Source organism: Sander lucioperca, chromosome 7 (assembly GCF_008315115.2).
Source record: "Sander lucioperca isolate FBNREF2018 chromosome 7, SLUC_FBN_1.2, whole genome shotgun sequence".
Classification (NCBI taxonomy): Eukaryota; Metazoa; Chordata; class Actinopteri; order Perciformes; family Percidae; genus Sander; species Sander lucioperca.
The window spans coordinates 24475264-24494959 of NC_050179.1; the positions used below are offsets into that span (position 1 = coordinate 24475264).

Below are 19696 nucleotides of genomic sequence, written 5' to 3' on the forward strand. Positions count from 1 at the left end.
TCTGTACAATTAGAATGAATAGAAACGGACATTCCTAGTGTGTTATGTGTCTTTTTTTTTTTTTTTTAAAGAAATAAAGATACCTTTTCAGACATTTGGAAGACACAGGAGGAAAACTTCAAGGCCAGTAGAGGGAAACGTACACTGTAGCTCCACAGTTTGCATTATTTCACATGAGCAATAAAAGTTCTCACAATGAACGGGGCACAAAACGGGGACTCGTCCTCGGCTTTCTTTAGTACTGCGTCAAAACTTCTGCGCCGTAAGTACACATTTTGACTCAAACGAAATTGATGAATACCTGCTCTCTGTCTTCTAATTCTGTGCCTCACACCCAGTCCTGCAACGAACGTTTGCAATGCACCAAGGCCCTCGGCGTCTCTTTGTTCTGCAGAGTCCTGAGGATGGCGTAGATTAGGACGAGGATGCACAGGATGAGGACCAGAGGAACAATCACCATGATCAGGGTCATAACCTTTGATTCATTGTCGGCCACCGTCACGACCACGTCCACCTCTCTGTCCCCCTCCTCCTCTGTGCTGTCAGGCTGAGAGGTTTGGTCTTCCTCTGGGTCTGTGTCTTGGTCCCGGCCCCTGTCCGGCTCTTTGTGCTCATCTTTGCCTCGGTCTGAGGGGTTGACTGGTTTGTCTTTCGGTTCCTGCTCAGTGTCTGTATCGGGCTTAGGGTCAGCGGCTCCCACACAGCCCATGAAATCCTTCAGGATGGAGCGAGGGTAGCCTTTCTCTGCTTCTGTCTTGCGGTTGTCAAACCTCCAGTAATTGGTGCCTTTGTAGAAATAGGTGTAAGCTGCATGAGAGGAAAATAAAATAGATGTAAGACAGCCAACCCATGTGCAATGGATTATTATGTAAATACTAGTGTGCCGTGGCACAGTGGCTTTACAATAAAGAGCAGTTAAAAACAATTAAAAACATTTGCTAAAGAGAATACAAAAACAGCTAAAATAGAAGACAGGTATGAAATTCAAGAATAAAAGGTACAGTGCAGTGTAGGAGCAATAACTTAAAAAACCAGCATCGAAAAGAAAGGTCTTCAGCCTTGATTTAAAAGAACTGAAAGTTGCTGCGGAACTGCGGTTTTCTGGGAGCTTGTTTCACATATGTGGTGCATAACAACAGAACGCTGCTTCCCCATTTTAGTTCTGACTCTGAGGACAGAAAGAAGAGCTATTCCACACGACCTGAGAGGTCTGGATGGTTCATAATGGTGCAGCAGATCAGAAATATATTTTGGCCCTAAACCGTTCAGTGCTTTATAAACTTTCTTGCTTGGAGCGTTCTCGAGAACCGCTCATCCAAACTACTTCTCTACTACCGCTCTTCCTTGGGTCCTGAGCAATACACCTGCCATGACATAGACGCGTCCCCTAGCAATGCTAGAGTATACGCGTCATTTGCTAACAGCTAGCCATTTAGGACCAAATTATTTTCAGAAAGAAAGTGTTCATTCCTGAAGTTACATCGCTGATGCTTGAAATGTTTATTCACATTCTAGTAATTACGGTACAGAAATGAGTGTGATATCAATATTATCATCTAACTTTCGGCAGGAAAGTGAAAAAGTGTATTTCCTGAGATGCCAAACTATCCCTTTAAAACTTTTGGAGAAGTAGTGTTAGGCTAAATGTGTACAAAAACCAGCAAAGACAGCTAATTTCCATTTCTGTGCACACAAAAAGGAGATTGAGGAACGTATCTTTAGGGACTAGTTTAACGCTTGCACTTTCCCCCACATTCCCACATTTAGCACCAAACAGACTTTTGCAGGGCTCATTCTGATAAATATAATACCAGACTATACATAAAATGTGTTAATATTAAACTACAACAAAGCAATAAACTAATAAGACGTGTTGCGTAGTTGCACAAAGATTTGGCAATGGGATGCAAAAAAGAACTACATACACTCTTCTTGGTGTTCATAGGTTACATTTCTGGGTGTAAATGTAGCTCTGTAGTGCCAACCGGGCTTGCAGAGACATTAGAACAGTTTGGGTGGAAATGAGATCTGACTGTTACAAAGTGCATTTAGAGCAGCTCTGGCATAAATCTAATTCCCCAAAGGACAGGCCAACCCTCAAACCAGAGCTCTCATTCCTCTTTTCACTCTCTCGCATCCCCTCATCCTTCTCTCTGTTCTGCTTGTTCCAGCCTAACCGGTCTCACATTTCACTTTTTCCCTGTCTCTTACACACCCAATTTCACCCCTCTAACCTTTCATTCTTTCTCCCTCCCTCCTCATTCCTACTATCCCTGCTTTCAACACTGCATGTACAGTACAGCTTTTGGTGTCTGTTGGGATTCTCATGGTCGGTTGCAACGGAAGTACATTGCCAGGATAAAGCCTGACATCTGGCGCATGGCTCCGTACTGGATGTCAGGCTTTTCCCCTCCCCTTCTGCTCTCCGTGTGTTACCGATCTCAAAATCCCTTCGTATGGGAAACAACAACAACAACAACTCCAAGCTACACACTGAAATTGGCAAGTTTTGACAAAAATTGGATCGTGCAACAAGGCATGCCTTCTTGGTTCTTTCGGGGAATGATGTAAAGATTTACAAAGAATAGGTTTACGGCATTTACTATCTTAAGGGGTAGTGCTAGCATTTTTGCCCACCGGTTATGGAAAAAGCTTATTACGCAGGGCAAGATAAAGACACAGACAAAGAAATTTGACGATTGTGATTGGTTTAAAGAAATACAAACAACCCAGAGTGTTTTTTTTTTTTACCTCTCCTAGAATGTATGTGTGGTGTAGCCAGACCTTTCTCCACAACGCTGTGGAGATAGGTCTGGTAATGCGAGACTATGATTCTCATAAACAGAAGCTCCCACTACAGGCTGTATTTGCTTTTATTCATTATTTACCGCCGTCATCGCTGAGGAAGGCTCCTTTGGGTGAGTGAGGGATCCTGCCCCATCTGTTGATTGGCTTGGGGAAGTCGCGGTCTGTAGTCCGGGTCTCCTCATTGTATCGCCAGTATCTGCACATAGACAATATGGACAGTAAAAGAAAGTCATAATGGCGATGGTGATGAAAAGTCTTCTTCTGCTCATCTGTCTTAACTCCCTTTATATTATTTATAAATGTGTTAAAATGGTGTAACGTATATCTGTGTGTGTCCGTGATATACGGTACCTGTCTCCACTGAAGAAGTATGTGTATCCGTTGGGCTCCCACCAGATTGCCGTGTCAATCTTGTGTGCAGGAACTCCTTGTCCATACCCATGTAAGGGCTGTGGATATCCCGGCAGCACATCAGCCTCCCTGAACACCCAGTATCTATCATCTGCAGGGACAAAGGGATAGAGCTGTTATGCTTGTTACCTGGCTAAGAGGGGGGGGAATATGAGAAAAAGTTAATGCGGTAGAGAAGAAAAGCAGGGAGAAAAAACAATGGCATATGGGGAGAAGGCGATGTCCAGAACATATGGCATATGTCATGGGGTTTACTCACTCCAGAAAATAAAGAAAAAAAGGACAGGCAAGGTAGAAATGGCAGGCACTTATTTTCCAAGATTTCCTCATGTGGGAGCCAATTTCTTCTCTAACCCTAAGCTTTGGACACATTTTTCAGCCACTTTCCACCTCCACTGCCAGGGCACTGTTGAATTGCAACATACTGCACTGAACTATAATAGCTAAGTTTGAAGGGGGCTTCTACTAATTGGTGGACACTTACTTTGAAATGCTGTTTTGATTTGATTTTAAGGTGCTCATATTATGCTCATTTTCAGGTTCATAATTGTATTTAGAGGTTGTACCAGAATAGGTTTTTATGTGGTTTAATTTTCAAAAAACACCATACTTTCGTTGTACTGCACATTGCTGCAGCTCCTCTTTTCACCCTGTGTGTTGAGCTCTCTGATTTAGCTACCGAGTGAGGCATCTCACTTCTATCCCATCTTTGTTGGGAGTTGCACATGCGCAGTACCAAGGTAAGGACTACTAGCCAGTCAGAAGCAGAGTATGAGGGCGTGCCACGCTAGCAGCTAGGCGAGCATTATAACATGTGTTACAAAGTGACCACGTTTGTCTCTGAAGTAAAGGCTGGACTACAATAGAGCTGTTTGGAGCAGTTTGTGAACAGGGTTTTCTGTTGGCGATGGTAAGTCCCTTTGGGGTGGACTTTGGGCTTTTTCACTTTGTAAACCTATAACGTGAACAAAAAGATATATAACACAATACAGGAAAGGGAAAAAGCCAAAAAAGCATAATATGAGCACTTTAAGTCTACTACAGTAGTTACATCCTTTTGGATTGATATAGGCAACTATGACTGGGCGATATGACTAGAATTCAATTCAATTTTCATATATTTAAATATTGTCCAAACGATATAAAAATGTCTATATTTTTCGATATCGTTTCTATCTCGATGTTTAAAATCTGGAGGCCGAACTGCATCACGGCAATATTTACGCCGTATCACGCTTTACGTCCTGATCCTTGCACATGGGAGCGGAGCTGGAGCGAACCACAGATGCGCTGTTTGCTCACATGAAGTATACAAACATTTTACCATGTGGTCATTTCAAATACACTATTTATTTATTGAATTACCAGAAAATATGCTATATCGTGATATATATCGTTATGAAATGACCTTTATCTTTGGAGAAGATGCAAAAAAAGTGTTCCTCAAAATCAACTTGTGCAGTTCTTAAAACTTCTCAATAACGTGACAAAATAAAGAATAATGACACAACAGAAAACATTCATTTACAGGAATCGTCTATTGATATGTTAATGAGTGTATAAGTCAGGGCAAATCAAATCAATTCTATGTATATAGCCCAATATCTCAAATATGCCTCAAGGTGCTTTACAATCTGTGCAGCATACAACACCCTCTATACTTCCACCCTCAATTCGGATTTGGAAAAACTCCCCAAAAAAACTTGAAAGGGGAATAAGAAATAATCTGTGATCGAAGGCTCAGAAAATCCTCAAAATGCATGACAAATCACCATACAGCCTGATAGCAAAAATGTAAGCTCTGCAGCTGTTTACATCTGGAGCAGTGCACTGCAGAGTAGGCTGATGCAATCCTCTCTCTCTCTCTCTCTCTCTCTCTCTCTCTCTCTCTCAGGCCTTTTGAGGCTCAGCTGCAGTGGAGTAACACTGAGCCAGCAACAGCCTCACTCAAGACACCCAATGAACCCAGCAACACACACTGATACACACCCAAACTCTGTGATGTGGCTATACACACATGCAAAGACACATAGACTCATTCCTCTTAATAGTCTCCATCTGCAGCCATTTTTTTGTTCACAAAATTTCCAGTGTTATTTTAATGTATATGTGTGTGTGTGTGTGTGTGTGTGTGTGTGTGTGTGTGCGCGCGCGTCTGCCAGATATTTAAGGTTATAGCTGTGTTGAATTATTACCATATCGTCACATTCTCACACTGTGTGTGTGGGGGGGAGAAAATGCTGAGTTTGCACTGTTTCCTTTCAGTCTGACCGTTTCAAATCAAAGCCCAGATTTGTGTTTATACAACACACTCCAGATTGGCTTCAGCTTCGCTTGGGGAAAACATATCTGAGAAACATTGCGTAAAACTAACCAGCAGTTTGTTCTGCCCTTAAGCACAGCGCTAAACCATAAAAAAAAAAACTCAGCATGGTCTCAAGAAGGTATGGACGAAACACAGCGCGCATTATGCTCAGCATGTGGCCGCCGTGTTCGCAAAGTGACAGGTTTTATTGGTAATAAACAGCTTTGGCATACCTTTAAAGAAGACAAATTTGCCATCGTGACGCTCGTAGGCTGCGTCGATGTTGCTAGGCAGGCCGATCCAGAAGACAGATATCGGCATGGGGTAGTTATCCAAGACCCGGTTCCTCCGCACACGCCAGAACCAGCGACCCTGCACAAGCAAAAATAATGCTGTTTATCTTTCAGCTTGTTTTCTCACATCAAAATGAATTATTATCCACTTCCCCGTGCATGACTTGAATGTTGTTTTGACTCAAAGCAGGGTTGTGTTTATAGAGCCATTGGAGTGCCATGAAAAAGAATAAATCTGTCAAAGAATAAGAAAATAAATGTGAAAATATAAAGAGTAAATAAAAGAATAAATAAGTAAATAAAAAAATGTGGAAATATAAAGACAAATGAAATACATAAAAAACAATTGTAAGCATTTCCATGTATTTGTTCATTTATTTCTGTATAGGGAAAAGCAAAAGCAATAGGGAAAAGAATGAGGGAAAATAAAGGGATACAAATAAATATATTACAATATATAAAATTAAAATACATTTAAAAAAATACAGACAAATAAAATGATTTATATGCAAAAACTAAATAAATATATATTTAAAAATATATAAATAAATAAATGAACACATACTGTATATATATATATATATTTTATTATTTGCCTTTATACTTCCACTTATTTCTTTTTTTTTCTTTTATGGCACCACATTGACTGCATACGTGTTAGCTCATTGATTTCTACATGTCCTTAAATGGAGGTCAGTGACCAGTGACATGCTCCAATCCACAACGTGTGGAACATTTGAGTTGATAGCTGTCCGTTCCAAAGCAAACGCTTGAGTTAAACACTGCATCTGCACAAATATGATCAATAATTCTTTACTTCTCACCTTGAAAACAAACATCTCCCCCCTCAGCATGGTCACCGTGTCAAAGTCCCCGTCGCAGATATCGGGGGCCTGGTTATCCGGCAGCTTGGGAGGCCGAGGAGGAGCAGGGCGCCGAGGAGGAGGCGATGTAGGGGGGGCATCTTTTCTGACGCGCGGGGTGACAGGCTCGGGCTGGGAGTCGGTGGTGAGGACGGGAGACGAGGTAGGGCTGGGACTCGGCTCCGGCTGGGCTGGGGGATGTGGGCTGCCGTCGGTCGGGTTGGGCAATTTGGGTGGGGTGTCGGTGGGAGAAGTGGAGGCGGGTTCATCTTCGGGTGGAGAAGGGGAAGTGGGGGAGTCATCGTTGGGTTTGTCGTCATGGGCGGGAGGAGAAGTGGGTGGAGGATCACTAAGGAGAGGGGGACCTGAGAATGAAAAGATGGAGAGCTTGGGCTTAAAACAAGTAAGAGAAAACTCCCACAGTTAAGATGGCTTGTGTTTTTTTTCCCTCTCATATTTTCACCTAAAATGCAAAAACTTCCACCTGAAATGAAATAAATTCCTTCAGCTTGTCTATGTGGCATTACACATCAATCGCACAAAGAAAACCTAATTTTCCATTATGTGCAGCGGCTCACTTGATTGACTGTGCTGCTGCTTTTTGGAAAAACCAACTGTGCTGGTTGCTAAGAGAAGAAAACACACAGATACAGCCAGTTATGTAATATGTAGGGACAGCTGATGGGCTTGAAGACGTATTGAGTTACATTGAGCCAAAAATACTGCGAGGAATCTTTGAGGGCTGATGTTGGCCAGTGACTCAGTTATCAGTATGTGGAAAAATTCAGCATCTGCAGCATTTTAACCTGCAAAATAGTCTCAGACAGTGAAGGTAAACAAGTCTTATTTCCAGCATTAGAGGCAGTCTTTAAATTCTGTTACAGAATTCAAATGACTTCTTATGGTCATTTTTCAATTTATGCAATCAGTTTCTTATGTACTTTGTCAAATCTCTATCTGATTTTGTGCCTTACTTACCTTGCACACATGATGGACTCTTCCTATACTGAATTTTAGAGCCTTGGAAAGCTCACTAGCTGATGAAAGAGCTATTAGTTGGCTATTTTCATCACAGGACAAATAAGTGCTGTTACAAGCTGGAATAGTGTCCAGGGCTGCCGAAAGGGTCGGCAGAACACAGGGTCAGTTGTCCCGGGCCCTCTAACATTGAAATAATCTGCTGGGGGGGGGCCCTTTGGAGATCATCTTGTCCTGGGTACGAGCACCACCTTTTCACAATGAATGGCCCTGTACATTGACAGACAGTTCTGTTGATGTTACGGCTTTTAGCTCTGTTTTGCTCTCCAGCTAGCTGCTAACTTTGTCTGTCTGCTGCTCGGTGCTGGGCAGGAACTGTACAGTGGGATTTTTAAAGCTTGTTAGCTGAAAACAGCTGTCTGCTATGGCTGAAAAATAGGCTGGCACTGCAGAGTTGATCATTCCATTTGATATTTTTCATGATTCTTCATTCGTTGTTAATTTAAAAATATTTATTAGCACAGTTTTAAAGCTTTAGTGCGTAGCTTTTTGATATTAATAAACGTCTGTTACATTCAAGCCATTGCCAAATGAGATGCTACAAAGCTAATTAAGACTATCAGCTCCACACAACTCTCTGTATTTCTCAGTATGGCTATGTTCAGAAGATTGTGTCGTCCGGTAACTTTCCCGCGCAAAAACTCGAGTGAAGATAATTACCTCTTCTGAAGAGTCCATTATGTCTTTTTAAAGGGCAGCTATGCAGTTTTGGCCATTTCTTCGCTGTTTTCTCGCTTTTTGCTCGCAGGTTTCTCTATAGAGCTCCCCCTACAGCTGCGGAATAGATATTTGGCAGCTCCTATGTTTACTTGTGTCGTTTCCTCTTCCTCTGTTCCTCCGACAATGCTTTCCTAGCTTTCTGCTTCTTTTTTGCCGGCTCAGCCATGACGATAGTGTGAAAAACTCCGTCGCTACCTTGTTAGCCGGTTCCTGAATGGGCGTATGTGTGCAGTGCCGTGAAGCAATTTGTTACATCGTGAGACCTGATATCACTCGATATTTCCTGATGCTGAGGCCGGCGGCTCGCCGGCCGAAAGTTGCAAGGGTGGTTTTTCAGCTCACAGGCGCTAGGGGGGAGCGAGACGACCACCATTCAACCCGAAAAAAAGTCATATAACCATTCCAATGACTCCGAAGCTGTTCATTTAAGGTAAATTAAGCTAAAAAAAACTGCATAGTTCCCCTTTAATCCTCCGTGTCCTCCTTGGCTACTAGCAACTGCGTGGAGGGGGAGGGGGGGGATTTTGACTAGAGTTTTGGTTTGACTATATCTTTATATAATTTTAAATCTTACCTTTTTGTTAGATGCTTTATGCTTTACTCAAACACACAGACTCACAGTATAGCAATATTGGTGTATTTAAATAACAAGTATTTTAACACTTTACTTTTGTATTTCACAAGTTAGTTTGTATTTAACTACCTTTTACTGTTAAGACTATGTCCCTCAACAAAATAGCTAAGGGATAAGTCAACGGATGATTAGCTGATGAGAAAAAAAAAACTGACCAGGGAGGCAGAAAACTGCAAAGTTACCGCCCCTCTTGTATAAAAACCTTTACAAAGAAACCCAAATGTTTATTCCTACCAACAATGTGTATGCTGTGTTAGTCTCTATTTAAGCACTTCAGATCCTTTTTCTTATCCAATCAGAGCTTTTCTCTAGCACAGTCCTTTAGATCTGTTTAGTAAAGGAAACTACTGTATAATTTCAGTCAAAACATTTACCTTACAGTATTTACAGCAGACAAGGTGTTTCACATCTAGTTTGCCAAAACTCTGTTTACTCTGGTGCAGACATCATGTGTAGGCATATCAATAGGACAGAATTGTGTGGGTATGGAAAGACTGGGACTTTGCTGGGCAAACTAAAACCATAGAACACATTCTCAAACTAAATCAGATTTTGTATCTGTAATGTGATACCAGAGATGTGACCGGGACAAAACAATGGACAGTAAAGAAATGCACAAAAAAATTAATAACGTAAAAAAGCAAAATAAATCATAAATCAGTTATTCAGTGTAAGCAATGTCTGTAATTAATCTTTGTCTACAGTTTAAGAGACTAATGACTGTTTTGGCCTGTAATTACATCTCTTATAGAAGGGCCACAGCAGAAACCCACCAACACGTACATACAGTGCACTCTAATACACACATGAGCCCTTTCTACAGCTAACGCGCGCGCACGCGCGCGCACACACACGCACACACACACACGCACACACACACAAAGATGTCATCTGTCAATTAACAATGCCATCAATTCATGCAGGGAAAGCATGAGAACATCATAATGGCATGCATGGTGTGCTGTTTTGAGCGTGGTTTCACTTGTGTATGTGTGTGGTTGGCCAAAGCTGTGCTCACAAAGCTTCTTAACAAGGCTTCTTGTCATCTTTTGACAAGTGTCCAGATGTGATACGAGTGATAAAACCTCAAATTACAGCTGACACTCTGCACTTCAACCTCACAGGGATTTCAGAGCCAAAGCAGTCAAAACATCAAAAACATGAGTTCATGGTTTTGTTATTGTGAGTCCCTGCAAGGGCTGGAAAGGTTGACAAGGTTTTAGTTGTGGATACATTTTAGATTTGAATCTGAGTTATGGACTTCCGCTTCATATCCTCTTTGTGGAAAAGGCACCACTGTGTCTTTAATGGTAGTTACAGCTTTGACCTAATATACTGCCAAGAAGAACAGAATGACTTCACTATGCAGCTACAAACAGGTGGGTTAGCTGTCTGTCAGTAGCATGTCCTTCAGATAATGAGACAAGTATCTTTGCAATAGCTGATGTAGAATACTACCATTAAAGGACTCACTGGGTCTTAAAGGAGAAATCCAACGCAAAATGAACCTAGGGGTTAATAACACATAATTACCGAGTCGACCGTTCTCTGGGATATGTTTTCATGCTAATTGAATGTGACCAGTTTTAGCCCAAACCGCTAATTAGCTTATAATGCTAGTCGTCGGGGCACGAGGAAAGTAAAAAGAAATCGCTATTTCTATACCACACTTCACGTATACATGTGGACGCCATCTTGGGAGAACTCACGACCAGTCGAACGACGAACGCCGTGCAACCAGTAACCAGTAACATAGCTCAAGCATGGCGTTCGTCGTTCGACTGCTCGTGACTGTTTTCCCAAGATGGCTCTTTTTAATAAACTGTCTGTACACTTACAAAGTTCTCAATGCTTCGGTTTCCTCATTATGCTACCGTTGAAGTGTGGTGCTATTTTGAGCCTTGTTAGTGGTATAGAAATAGTGATTTCTTTACCCGTGCCCCAACAATTAGCGTTATAAGCTAATTAGCGGTTTGGGCTAAAACTGGTCACATTCATTTAGCATGAAAACATATCCCAGAAAACGGTCGATTCAGTAATCATGTGTTATTAACCCCTAGGTTCATTTCAAGTCATTAACCCTCGTGTTGTCCTCCCGGGTCAACACTTTTTCAAGTTTTTCGACACATTTTTCCATGTGTTTTTCAAGATTTTTCACGTTTTTGACGCTTTTTCAAACATTGTTATCACCTTTTTTCAAAGCTTTTTTCCTGCTTTCGAGGCTTTTCATTGGATTTTGATGCTTTTTTCAGTGTATTTGGCTCTTTTGTCACTTGTTGCCATTTTTTGTCAACATTTTGAGTTTTTTTTTTAAACATTTGAATTGTACTTGCGAAGAGCGTTGCATGGAACCATCCATGTTATTTTTGGGCAATTTTGTTGAAAGAAACCTACATTTCTCATATAGAAAACTTTGAAAAGGGGTCAGACTTGACCTGAGGACAACAGTAGGATTAAGTCCAAATTCTGCTGCCGGTGGCTTTAAATAACTGGATTGTTGAAGACATAAATAAAGTGATTTTAATAGGTGTATTAGTGCAGTGTGTGCTCCTTACCGTATATGTACTGTATTCCTTTGATGTCATCCTCGTGTAGCGTGAAGTTGTGCGTGTGGATCCACTGGTAGAAAGGAGCCATTATGGCGCTGGGGTTATCTGAGTGCTCCAGACCCAAAGCATGACCAAGCTCATGGACCGCAACCAGGAAGAGGTCTATACCTGCAGTGACACACATATAGTATGTTCATGTGTGAATATATTTGTGAAAATTATTTGCGTTAAATAACATGCCAACAAAGAAATGTTACAATAATACATAGAATATGATACGTTGTAATTTATATTAAAAATACATGTTAACTGAAAACTGCAAATAGAGTTGTACTGTGCTCATCAAGCTGAAAATTGCAGTCATCTTTCTTCTGCAGCAAGCCAGAGGTGGTGCTGATTGAAAACATAGACTGTATATATAGATGGACGACGCGTCTCCATTTCCTCCCACTGTACAAAAGTGAAGCCAAAATATATCAGATACGGGCACTGCCATCTTGTAATTTTGGAGCCAGAGTCTGCGAGTGATTTTTTTAGTTTGGCCATAGACTGTAAAAATAGTGGATGTAGCAGCAGTGATGTCACCCATTGGTTTGTGTACTGCCGTTTCGAAGCAATTTGGCCACCGCCATCTTGTTTGTTTTCTTAAACTGGAAGTGACGATTTTTGACGAGAGGGTGGAGCTGGGGAGGATGTCATGGAGGGGGCGGGGCTTTATGACCTATACTGCAGCCAGCCACCAGGGCTGGATAGACATGTTTTGGCTTCACTTATACATTATACAGTGTATGCATCTAAAGGCCCGGACACACAGAGTCGATAATCGACTGTTGGACAGTCTGGTGAGGTCAGTGACTCAAGTCTGTTCGGCGTCCGTCCGATTTGACATGTATAATCGGCGGGGCGGGCACTGCTGGCAGTCGGACTCAAATGACCCATCTGATTGGTAGAGTGCTAACCCAGAAACGGTGAGCGGAATGAGTCTCTCAAAATCTGACAAAAATCTTTTAAACTGACCTTTGTTGATCTGAAATGAAGACAGATTCAGCAACTGCATGGCCTATTTCTCACTTAAAATGTTTTCAGAAACACGTTTCGGTGAACTATTTTAGTACAATATGAGATCGTATTCTGAACAAGCCGCCATAACAGTCTGTCTTTGAATTTCCGGAGAAACAAGACCCGCGTGACGCGTTCGTCCAATCAGCTGCCGGTTTTCATTTTTTGGGTGACAATACAGATTAGCGCCGCCTGCTGTTATGGAGACGTATTATGTCTCGTTGCTTTGGTGTGTTCCGAGGCACTTTTTTGACCAATTTGGGGAGACTGATCAGCCCAACTGCCTTTTCTGCCGACGTTTGGCCATCGGCTGTGTTTCCGGGCCATTAGGCTTCTGTGCAGCTATCAGCATCAGTGGCTGCTAATTCTCAAGACAGAGTTATCTTGAAAAAGTAGTCCGTAAACTCAGATCACAAAACACCAGCTATTGATACTCGCTAGATTAAAGAGAGAAATGATATCATAAATCAAACTGGTATCATGTTGCATTCATTCATGTTTGCAAATCATGACTATCATCACTATAAAGATAGTGGCTGTATCCGAAATTCCATACTAATACCATGCTATTTAGTCCGAAACCTTTGTATGAAACCAATAGTATGTGAAATGCATACTTTTTCCAGTGAAATATTAAAGTATGCAAACACTGGACACTACGGCGGCATAAATATCCCATAATGCAATGTGGTAGTAACGACAATGTTCATAACAGACTAACTATCAGCCACCAAGGCAGCACTGTGACTTCAATAACACTTCAATTTACATTTCTACATATTCAAAATTAAAGAGTTCTGTCACCTGCGATCGTTGGACTAGTTCCTTACTTTTTCCAGTAATGTAAGCATTATCTAGCGACGCTGGTACAGCTGAGGTTGGTTGGAGTCTTGTAACCATGGTAACCAACCAACCTGCAGCCCAGCTGACCAGGAGAGACAAAACCCCAGATAACCAGCTAATGGTTAGAGCGATTACCGGAAAGTCACAGCTTCAACTCCCACATGAAAACAAAGAATCAACCCACTAACCGTTTGGGTTTTGGTTGTCCAGCGTCCAAGGCTCATCGGCATCGAAGTGTGTATCCCCACCTATTCCTGGTCCGGGGTAGTAGGCGTGTGCTAGCGACCCTCCCTCGCCATCAAACAATGACATATCGCCGTGGAAACCAGAGGCAAACAACAACAGGATGTCAGCGAGCTCTGCCTGGCTGCTGTTGATGCTGATGCTGTTTTCAGCAGGTAACTCTTCAAAGGTGAGCGGCGTGACCCGTCTCCACGCATCAAAGGCGTTGCGGATAGCGTCGTACGTCCGCTCTTCACCCAGCGAGGAGGGGATGTGCTGGTTCATTATACTGGAGCCACAAGGAAAAGCGCATTAGAGTTGGTATGGTAAACATTCTGCTTTGTTGGTTTTTTTTACATGTCAGTGCTATTGACCTGTAAGTGATGTGGTCTTTGTGCCACTGCTGTCCAGTGAGAGCGTAGCGTTTCTTCCTCGCGCCATTGTCCAGCTCCTCCGCTTTTCTGTCTGGGAGGCCACAGCGAGGCCGACGCATGGCCCTACACACACACACACACACACACACACACACACACACACACACACACACACACACACACACACACACACACACACACACACACACACACACACACACACACACACACCATTACAAGCTGCAAAAAGTGGCAGAATTCCTTCAGTTCTACAAAATGTACATACAGGTACTGACCATCATTTCTAATTTCTTACTCCTCACAAAGCTGGAAAGCATTTTTCCCTGGCCAGGACTTAAAGGAGAATTCCGGTCGATTTCAACACTCTGTTGTTTGTATATTTGGAGTGCTGTCAGTAGCGAGAAAAACAAGAACAATCGGTGTTGCCTACACCGTGTTATCCTCCTGCTACAGTTTGCACCCAGGAGGCTGAAACCGGGCAAGTTTTAAACGTGCTTTTAGCCTCTTAACATGTTTGAAATGTCATTACAAGTGCCTACCCATGTGAAGTGATTCCTCCCGAGTGAACACAGTGAATCTGACTGCAGTAGATGTGAAAGAAATGCATAAAAGTTGTGCTAATTCAGCTCTGTTTAGTTCCGGTGTTGAGACGGCAAGACCAGTGCTTCGGGACCGTCTACAAACTACAACACTGAAAACAGATACAAAAATATTTTACGCTTCAGTTTTTGTTCGGATTAAACAAACAAGATATTACGCGTTAATTAGTGAGGTATTGGTATGCATATTTTGTGACCTTTGCACAAAGCCAGGTTAGCTGTTTCCTCCTGTTTGCAGTCTTTATGCTAAGCTTACCTGCTACTAGTGTAGCTTTACAGTTACAGACATAACAGTGCTATCAATCTTGGCATCTAACTCTTGGTAAGAAGGCGTTATTTCCCAAAAGTTAAGACCTTATAATTTGAGCATGAACCTTACATACAGAGTACTCTGAGAACAAAGGTCTAAAACAATGAATCAGGTCACAGTTGAATGTGAGGATGTGACATAATAGCCTGACTAGCCTCATTAGTAAAGATGTGATATAAGCTAAATGAAACTATAATCCAAACCTTATGGGCATAAAATGTTATTACGAGCTGGCACTGTTTCAGCAGCCCCTGGTAAAACAAACACATTAATCTGTTACTGAGTGATGGGGAAAAACCAATGCTCTGAAACAAATTGCTTCAGGATGCTTGGTTGTGGAGTTGAGGTTTTTTGCCCAGAATTCTCTTCATGACAAGCTGAAACTTCTGGCCATGTATCATTCCATCTATACCACAGAATGCATAATAAATGAGAAACTTAATTAAGAAAAAAATGCAAATAAATGTAAAATTAATTCCTACATGCTTTAAAGTGCTCATATTATGCTCATTTTCAGGTTCACAATTGTATTTTGAGGTTGTACCAGAATAGGTTTACATGGTTGAATTTTCAAAAAACACCATATTTTTGTTATACTGCACATTGCTGCAGCTCCTCTTTTCACCCTGTGTGTTCAGGTCTCTGTTTTAGCTACAGAGTGAGACTTCTCACTGCTGTAACATCTTTGTTGGGAGGCGCACATGCGCAGTAGCTAGGTAAGGATCACATCAGTTAGCTGTTTGTTTCTACAACGTCAGTTAGCACAAGGCAGGATTAGCCTGGAGACTTCTTCTAAACGAGGGCGCACTTCCAACTTTGCGTGGAATACCTGCAGAACAGGGACATGTAAGTAGTTCTTTTGTAGATTATGGTGAACTAGTGTGTGTTGTAGCAGTGTTATGCCATTGAGAACGAGCTAGCATGCTAGCGCTAGCATGCTACGGTTAGCCACCTTGTCTCGGCTAGTGACGTAGAAAGCCGTGCAGATTTTGAACAGCTCACCCGGAGACTGAAGGCAGGACACATTCAGAAACCCGTTTCTCACTCAAAACAGCATGGATGGTTTTTTTCCAAGTTTGTATGCGTGTGGAAGCACCAGAGACACAAAATAACACCCCAAATCCCAGAAAAAGTGATTTTTTTTTCATAATATGGGCACAAAACATCCCATAAGATCCCTGGATTCAGTTGGTGGTCACTGTCTTTGAGACAAACATCCTGCAGGAAAAAAACAGAACAATATAGAGCTTACACAACAGTAGCAGGGTCCATCTCTCCAGTCACCTCTAGGCCATAGAAGTGCTGCATGTCGCTGATGGCTTTGGACAGAATCTGAGCCGACTGCATTGTGGACATCTGACTGCTCGCCTGAGACAGGTAGCCGAACTTACGAAGCCATGCCTGTGAGGAGAAAGCCAGGAGTCGGTTTAGCTTTGTCCACCTTGGGAAAGGTTGCTGTGTCTGTTTTTGTGTGTGCAATGCATGGTGTATACATGTGAATGGCAGCTAGAACTGTCATGCTAATTCACATATCTAATGACTGGAGAGAGCATCTGATGAGTTAAAAAGAAAAGAGAAACGTAGAGAAATAAACCAGATGGCTTCCATTAACATTAAGACATTCCTGCTCTCTCATTCCTGCGCCTTTTCCCCACTGACAGCCAAGATGAGGAGAGGAGAAGAGAAGAGAGGAACAACTGGAAACAGGAAAACTGAAGGGACAATAATTAACAACTGTTTGTCTCTACCGTCTGTAGTACACAAGGTAAACACAAAAGTCTGTATGTGTGTACTTCAAAATGATGGTAAAAGACTGACAGTCAAGTGACACATACTGAATTTCCCCTGTTTGTTTCATGTTTGCTGACAGTGAAATTGAGCGTGTTGAGCCACGTAGCCAGGCAAACAGGACCATGGCTCCTGGAGGGAGAAAAAACCCCCTCTGGGAAGTTTTTTGTTCTGCCCTTTAAGAAGCCTCAACAGCAGAGCTCAAAAACAATACCACAGGTCCCTGGATCATGGGACTCATACACTCATCATGCATGTACAGGATGAACACAGGCCGGGCGGCAAAACACACACATGCAACACACTGAGCCAGAGAAAATCCTTAAGAGGCAATTACTGCATAGCATGACAAGTCTCAACCAACGTCACGTTAGAGCGTGGGCTTATTCACATGAGTGCCTGAAGAACATGAAAGAAGAAAAGCAAAACCTCTTTAGGTTATAGCTGAAATCAATATTGTGACATTCGGACATTGGTATATAGATCACAATATGGCAAATATACAAAAATGACATATAAAAGAATGAAATTGGTGTTCACTAACATAAACTGTGTTCTACCATTATGTATTGAAAGAGACAAGGCTCTTCACACATGTTAATCAAAAACCTTAACAATTTATTTTGTTACTTTTTTTAATGACAATTAGCTGGGAATAATAGTAACCTCCCTATTAAGCAGATATAAGGGCATTTTTAAATGTTCATGAATGCATTATTAATCAACAATTATAACTTCCATCCATCTGTAACTATAAACAGCTAGTGAATGATTGCTAGCACACTATCCAATCAAATTGTATGACATCCACGTGAGCCAATCCTACATGTAACAGTGTGTTATAAAGCATTAATTAACTCTTTATACACATGTACAAATATTCACATGCTGGTTTAAAACAGTGAAGACATCACTAACTCAAGGTCAACTTACTAAATTTAGATTTCTTCCGGATTTCAATCTTCATCGGCAAATAGAATTTGTTCAGTTGTCACAAGAGTGAGGAACAAGTACTTGTATGGATATAGGTATAAAGACACATTTTATATGATTACACCTGTATTACATTATATTGTCGATCAATGTCAAAGTTGATCTTCACAATAACAATTCAAACAAAAGTCAATAAACTATTTTAAACCATACAGATGAGTTTTACTATTTTTAATACAATCACACTGCTAGCATTATAGATGAGATAGATAGATAGATAGATAGATAGATAGATAGATATATAGATAGATAGACAGATAGATATATAGATAGACAGATAGATATACAGATAGATATATAGACAGACAGACAGACAGACAGACAGACAGATAGATAGATAGATAGATAGATAGATAGATAGATAGATAGATAGATAGATAGATAGATAGATAGATAGATAGATAGATAGATAGATAGATAGATCTCTTTCCTTGTGTGTACCACATGTGCTGTGTTGTTATTTAAAAGGCCAGATGACATTCCTACAGTGCAAAAGCCCACCTAATGCTTTGATGTTTTCCCAAAACAAACATGAAGAGTTGAACTTATTAACCTGCTTATGAAGAGCTATAATTCTATATAATAAATTGCATACATGATTTCCTCAATTCTATAGAAAAAACATGACAATTGTAAATCCACAAACTATTTACAAATACCCAAACTCTAACACTGTGACGGTCTACATGGAAAATGTGGCGTGTATTCCTGACCCACAGACGTGAATGTACCTCAGCACTGAAGCCTTCGTCCTCCGGCACATCTGCCGCTGTGCTGCACAGGATCAGGAAGAATACGGCCGATAATGTGATCATGATCTGAGTCCAGGGTTGCTCGGATGCCATCTTTGTCGTGATGTGCTGTCTGTGGTTGTTGCGGAGTGATGAAGATGCGGTGACAAAAAAAACAAAAAAAACAGCCAAACAACTTCCTCCGATAGGAAGGAATAAAGAACAAAGTGCTGTAGGACGTATTCTCTTCTCCTCCACCTATATTTAATCACAAACCTCCGCAACAAGTGAGCTATCTGCTCATTTTTGGAGTTCGCGCATCAAATACAAAAAAATGCTACAAATGTTACGCAGAGGTGCGTTTACAAGCCCTCGGAAAAACATGAAATAAGATGATACGAATCCATTCCCGGTTGCAGGCAGTCAGATTTGTCCTGGGCCAGCAGCCTCATGGCTCATCCAAGTGTTCATACAGCAGTTCCTTTCATGCATACGGCTAACACTGTAGCCGGCGGGCAAATAAACTAGACCTTGCCCCTTTCCGACGTCCACAATGGCTGATCAGCAGTAGGGAGCACAGTGAGAAGTCCTGCAACAAGTCTCCTTCCACTTTGTGCTGTTTGCAGTTTATAGTTTATAGCACACGAAAGGTGCCCCACTTTCTGCGAAATGTTGCACACGGCAAAAATAAGTAACAACTTCAGAACCCAAGTGCCAGGATATCAAATTTCACCTGCACTGTTTTGCACCAACGTACATCTTCTTAGACTTCTAACTCGGAACGGAAACGCGTTGTGTAAATATTTGTCAGACCGCTGTGTATCTGATAAAAGATTTGTAATGATTTGTGGTGAAGAGAGGTCCCTCCTCCCTCACACAGCAGACCCAAACACACCAGAGGGCAGTGTGCCATCTGCTGTTGTTACAGGAAACTCCAGTCAAAGATTAGCTTCTGGTCCACATGAGACAAATATTGAATGTTTAATTCAAATAATAATAATAATAATAATAATAAAAAACTGGTTCAGTTTAATTACGTTAGCACGGGACAGTAAGCCAGCATGCACTTGTCTTAATTAACGTTAATAATTACACCTGTGCTTTTCCTGCTGACACCCATGAAGATAGAACCACC

At 41.6% G+C, this 19696-nt stretch overlaps 1 protein-coding gene across 1 annotated transcript; it reads right to left on the minus strand.

The window, feature by feature from the left end:
* Positions 1-4: 4 nt before the first annotated feature.
* On the minus strand, positions 5-19427 carry mmp15a (matrix metallopeptidase 15a). Its single transcript, XM_031303871.2, has 10 exons — positions 18562-19427; positions 16302-16450; positions 14120-14242; positions 13712-14034; positions 11628-11789; positions 6642-7045; positions 5758-5896; positions 3160-3310; positions 2889-3004; positions 5-807 (listed from the first exon to the last, which is right to left on the minus strand). Exons 1-10 carry the CDS (start codon positions 18673-18675, stop codon positions 329-331), a joined length of 2160 nt encoding a protein of 719 aa, XP_031159731.1. The 5' UTR covers positions 18676-19427; the 3' UTR covers positions 5-328.
* Between the last annotated feature and the right edge of the window lie 269 nt (positions 19428-19696).

Bases quoted from the DNA above. Each gene is read 5' to 3' on its own strand.
- mmp15a (XM_031303871.2), bottom strand. From the start codon at position 18,675: ATGGCATCCGAGCAACCCTGGACTCAGATCATGATCACATTATCGGCC. The intron at 14,035-14,119 runs GTCAATAGCACT...TTGTGGCTCCAG, and splicing joins AAAGACCACATCACTTACAG to TATAATGAACCAGCACATCC. The intron at 3,005-3,159 runs GTACCGTATATC...GTCTATGTGCAG, and splicing joins TACTTCTTCAGTGGAGACAG to ATACTGGCGATACAATGAGG.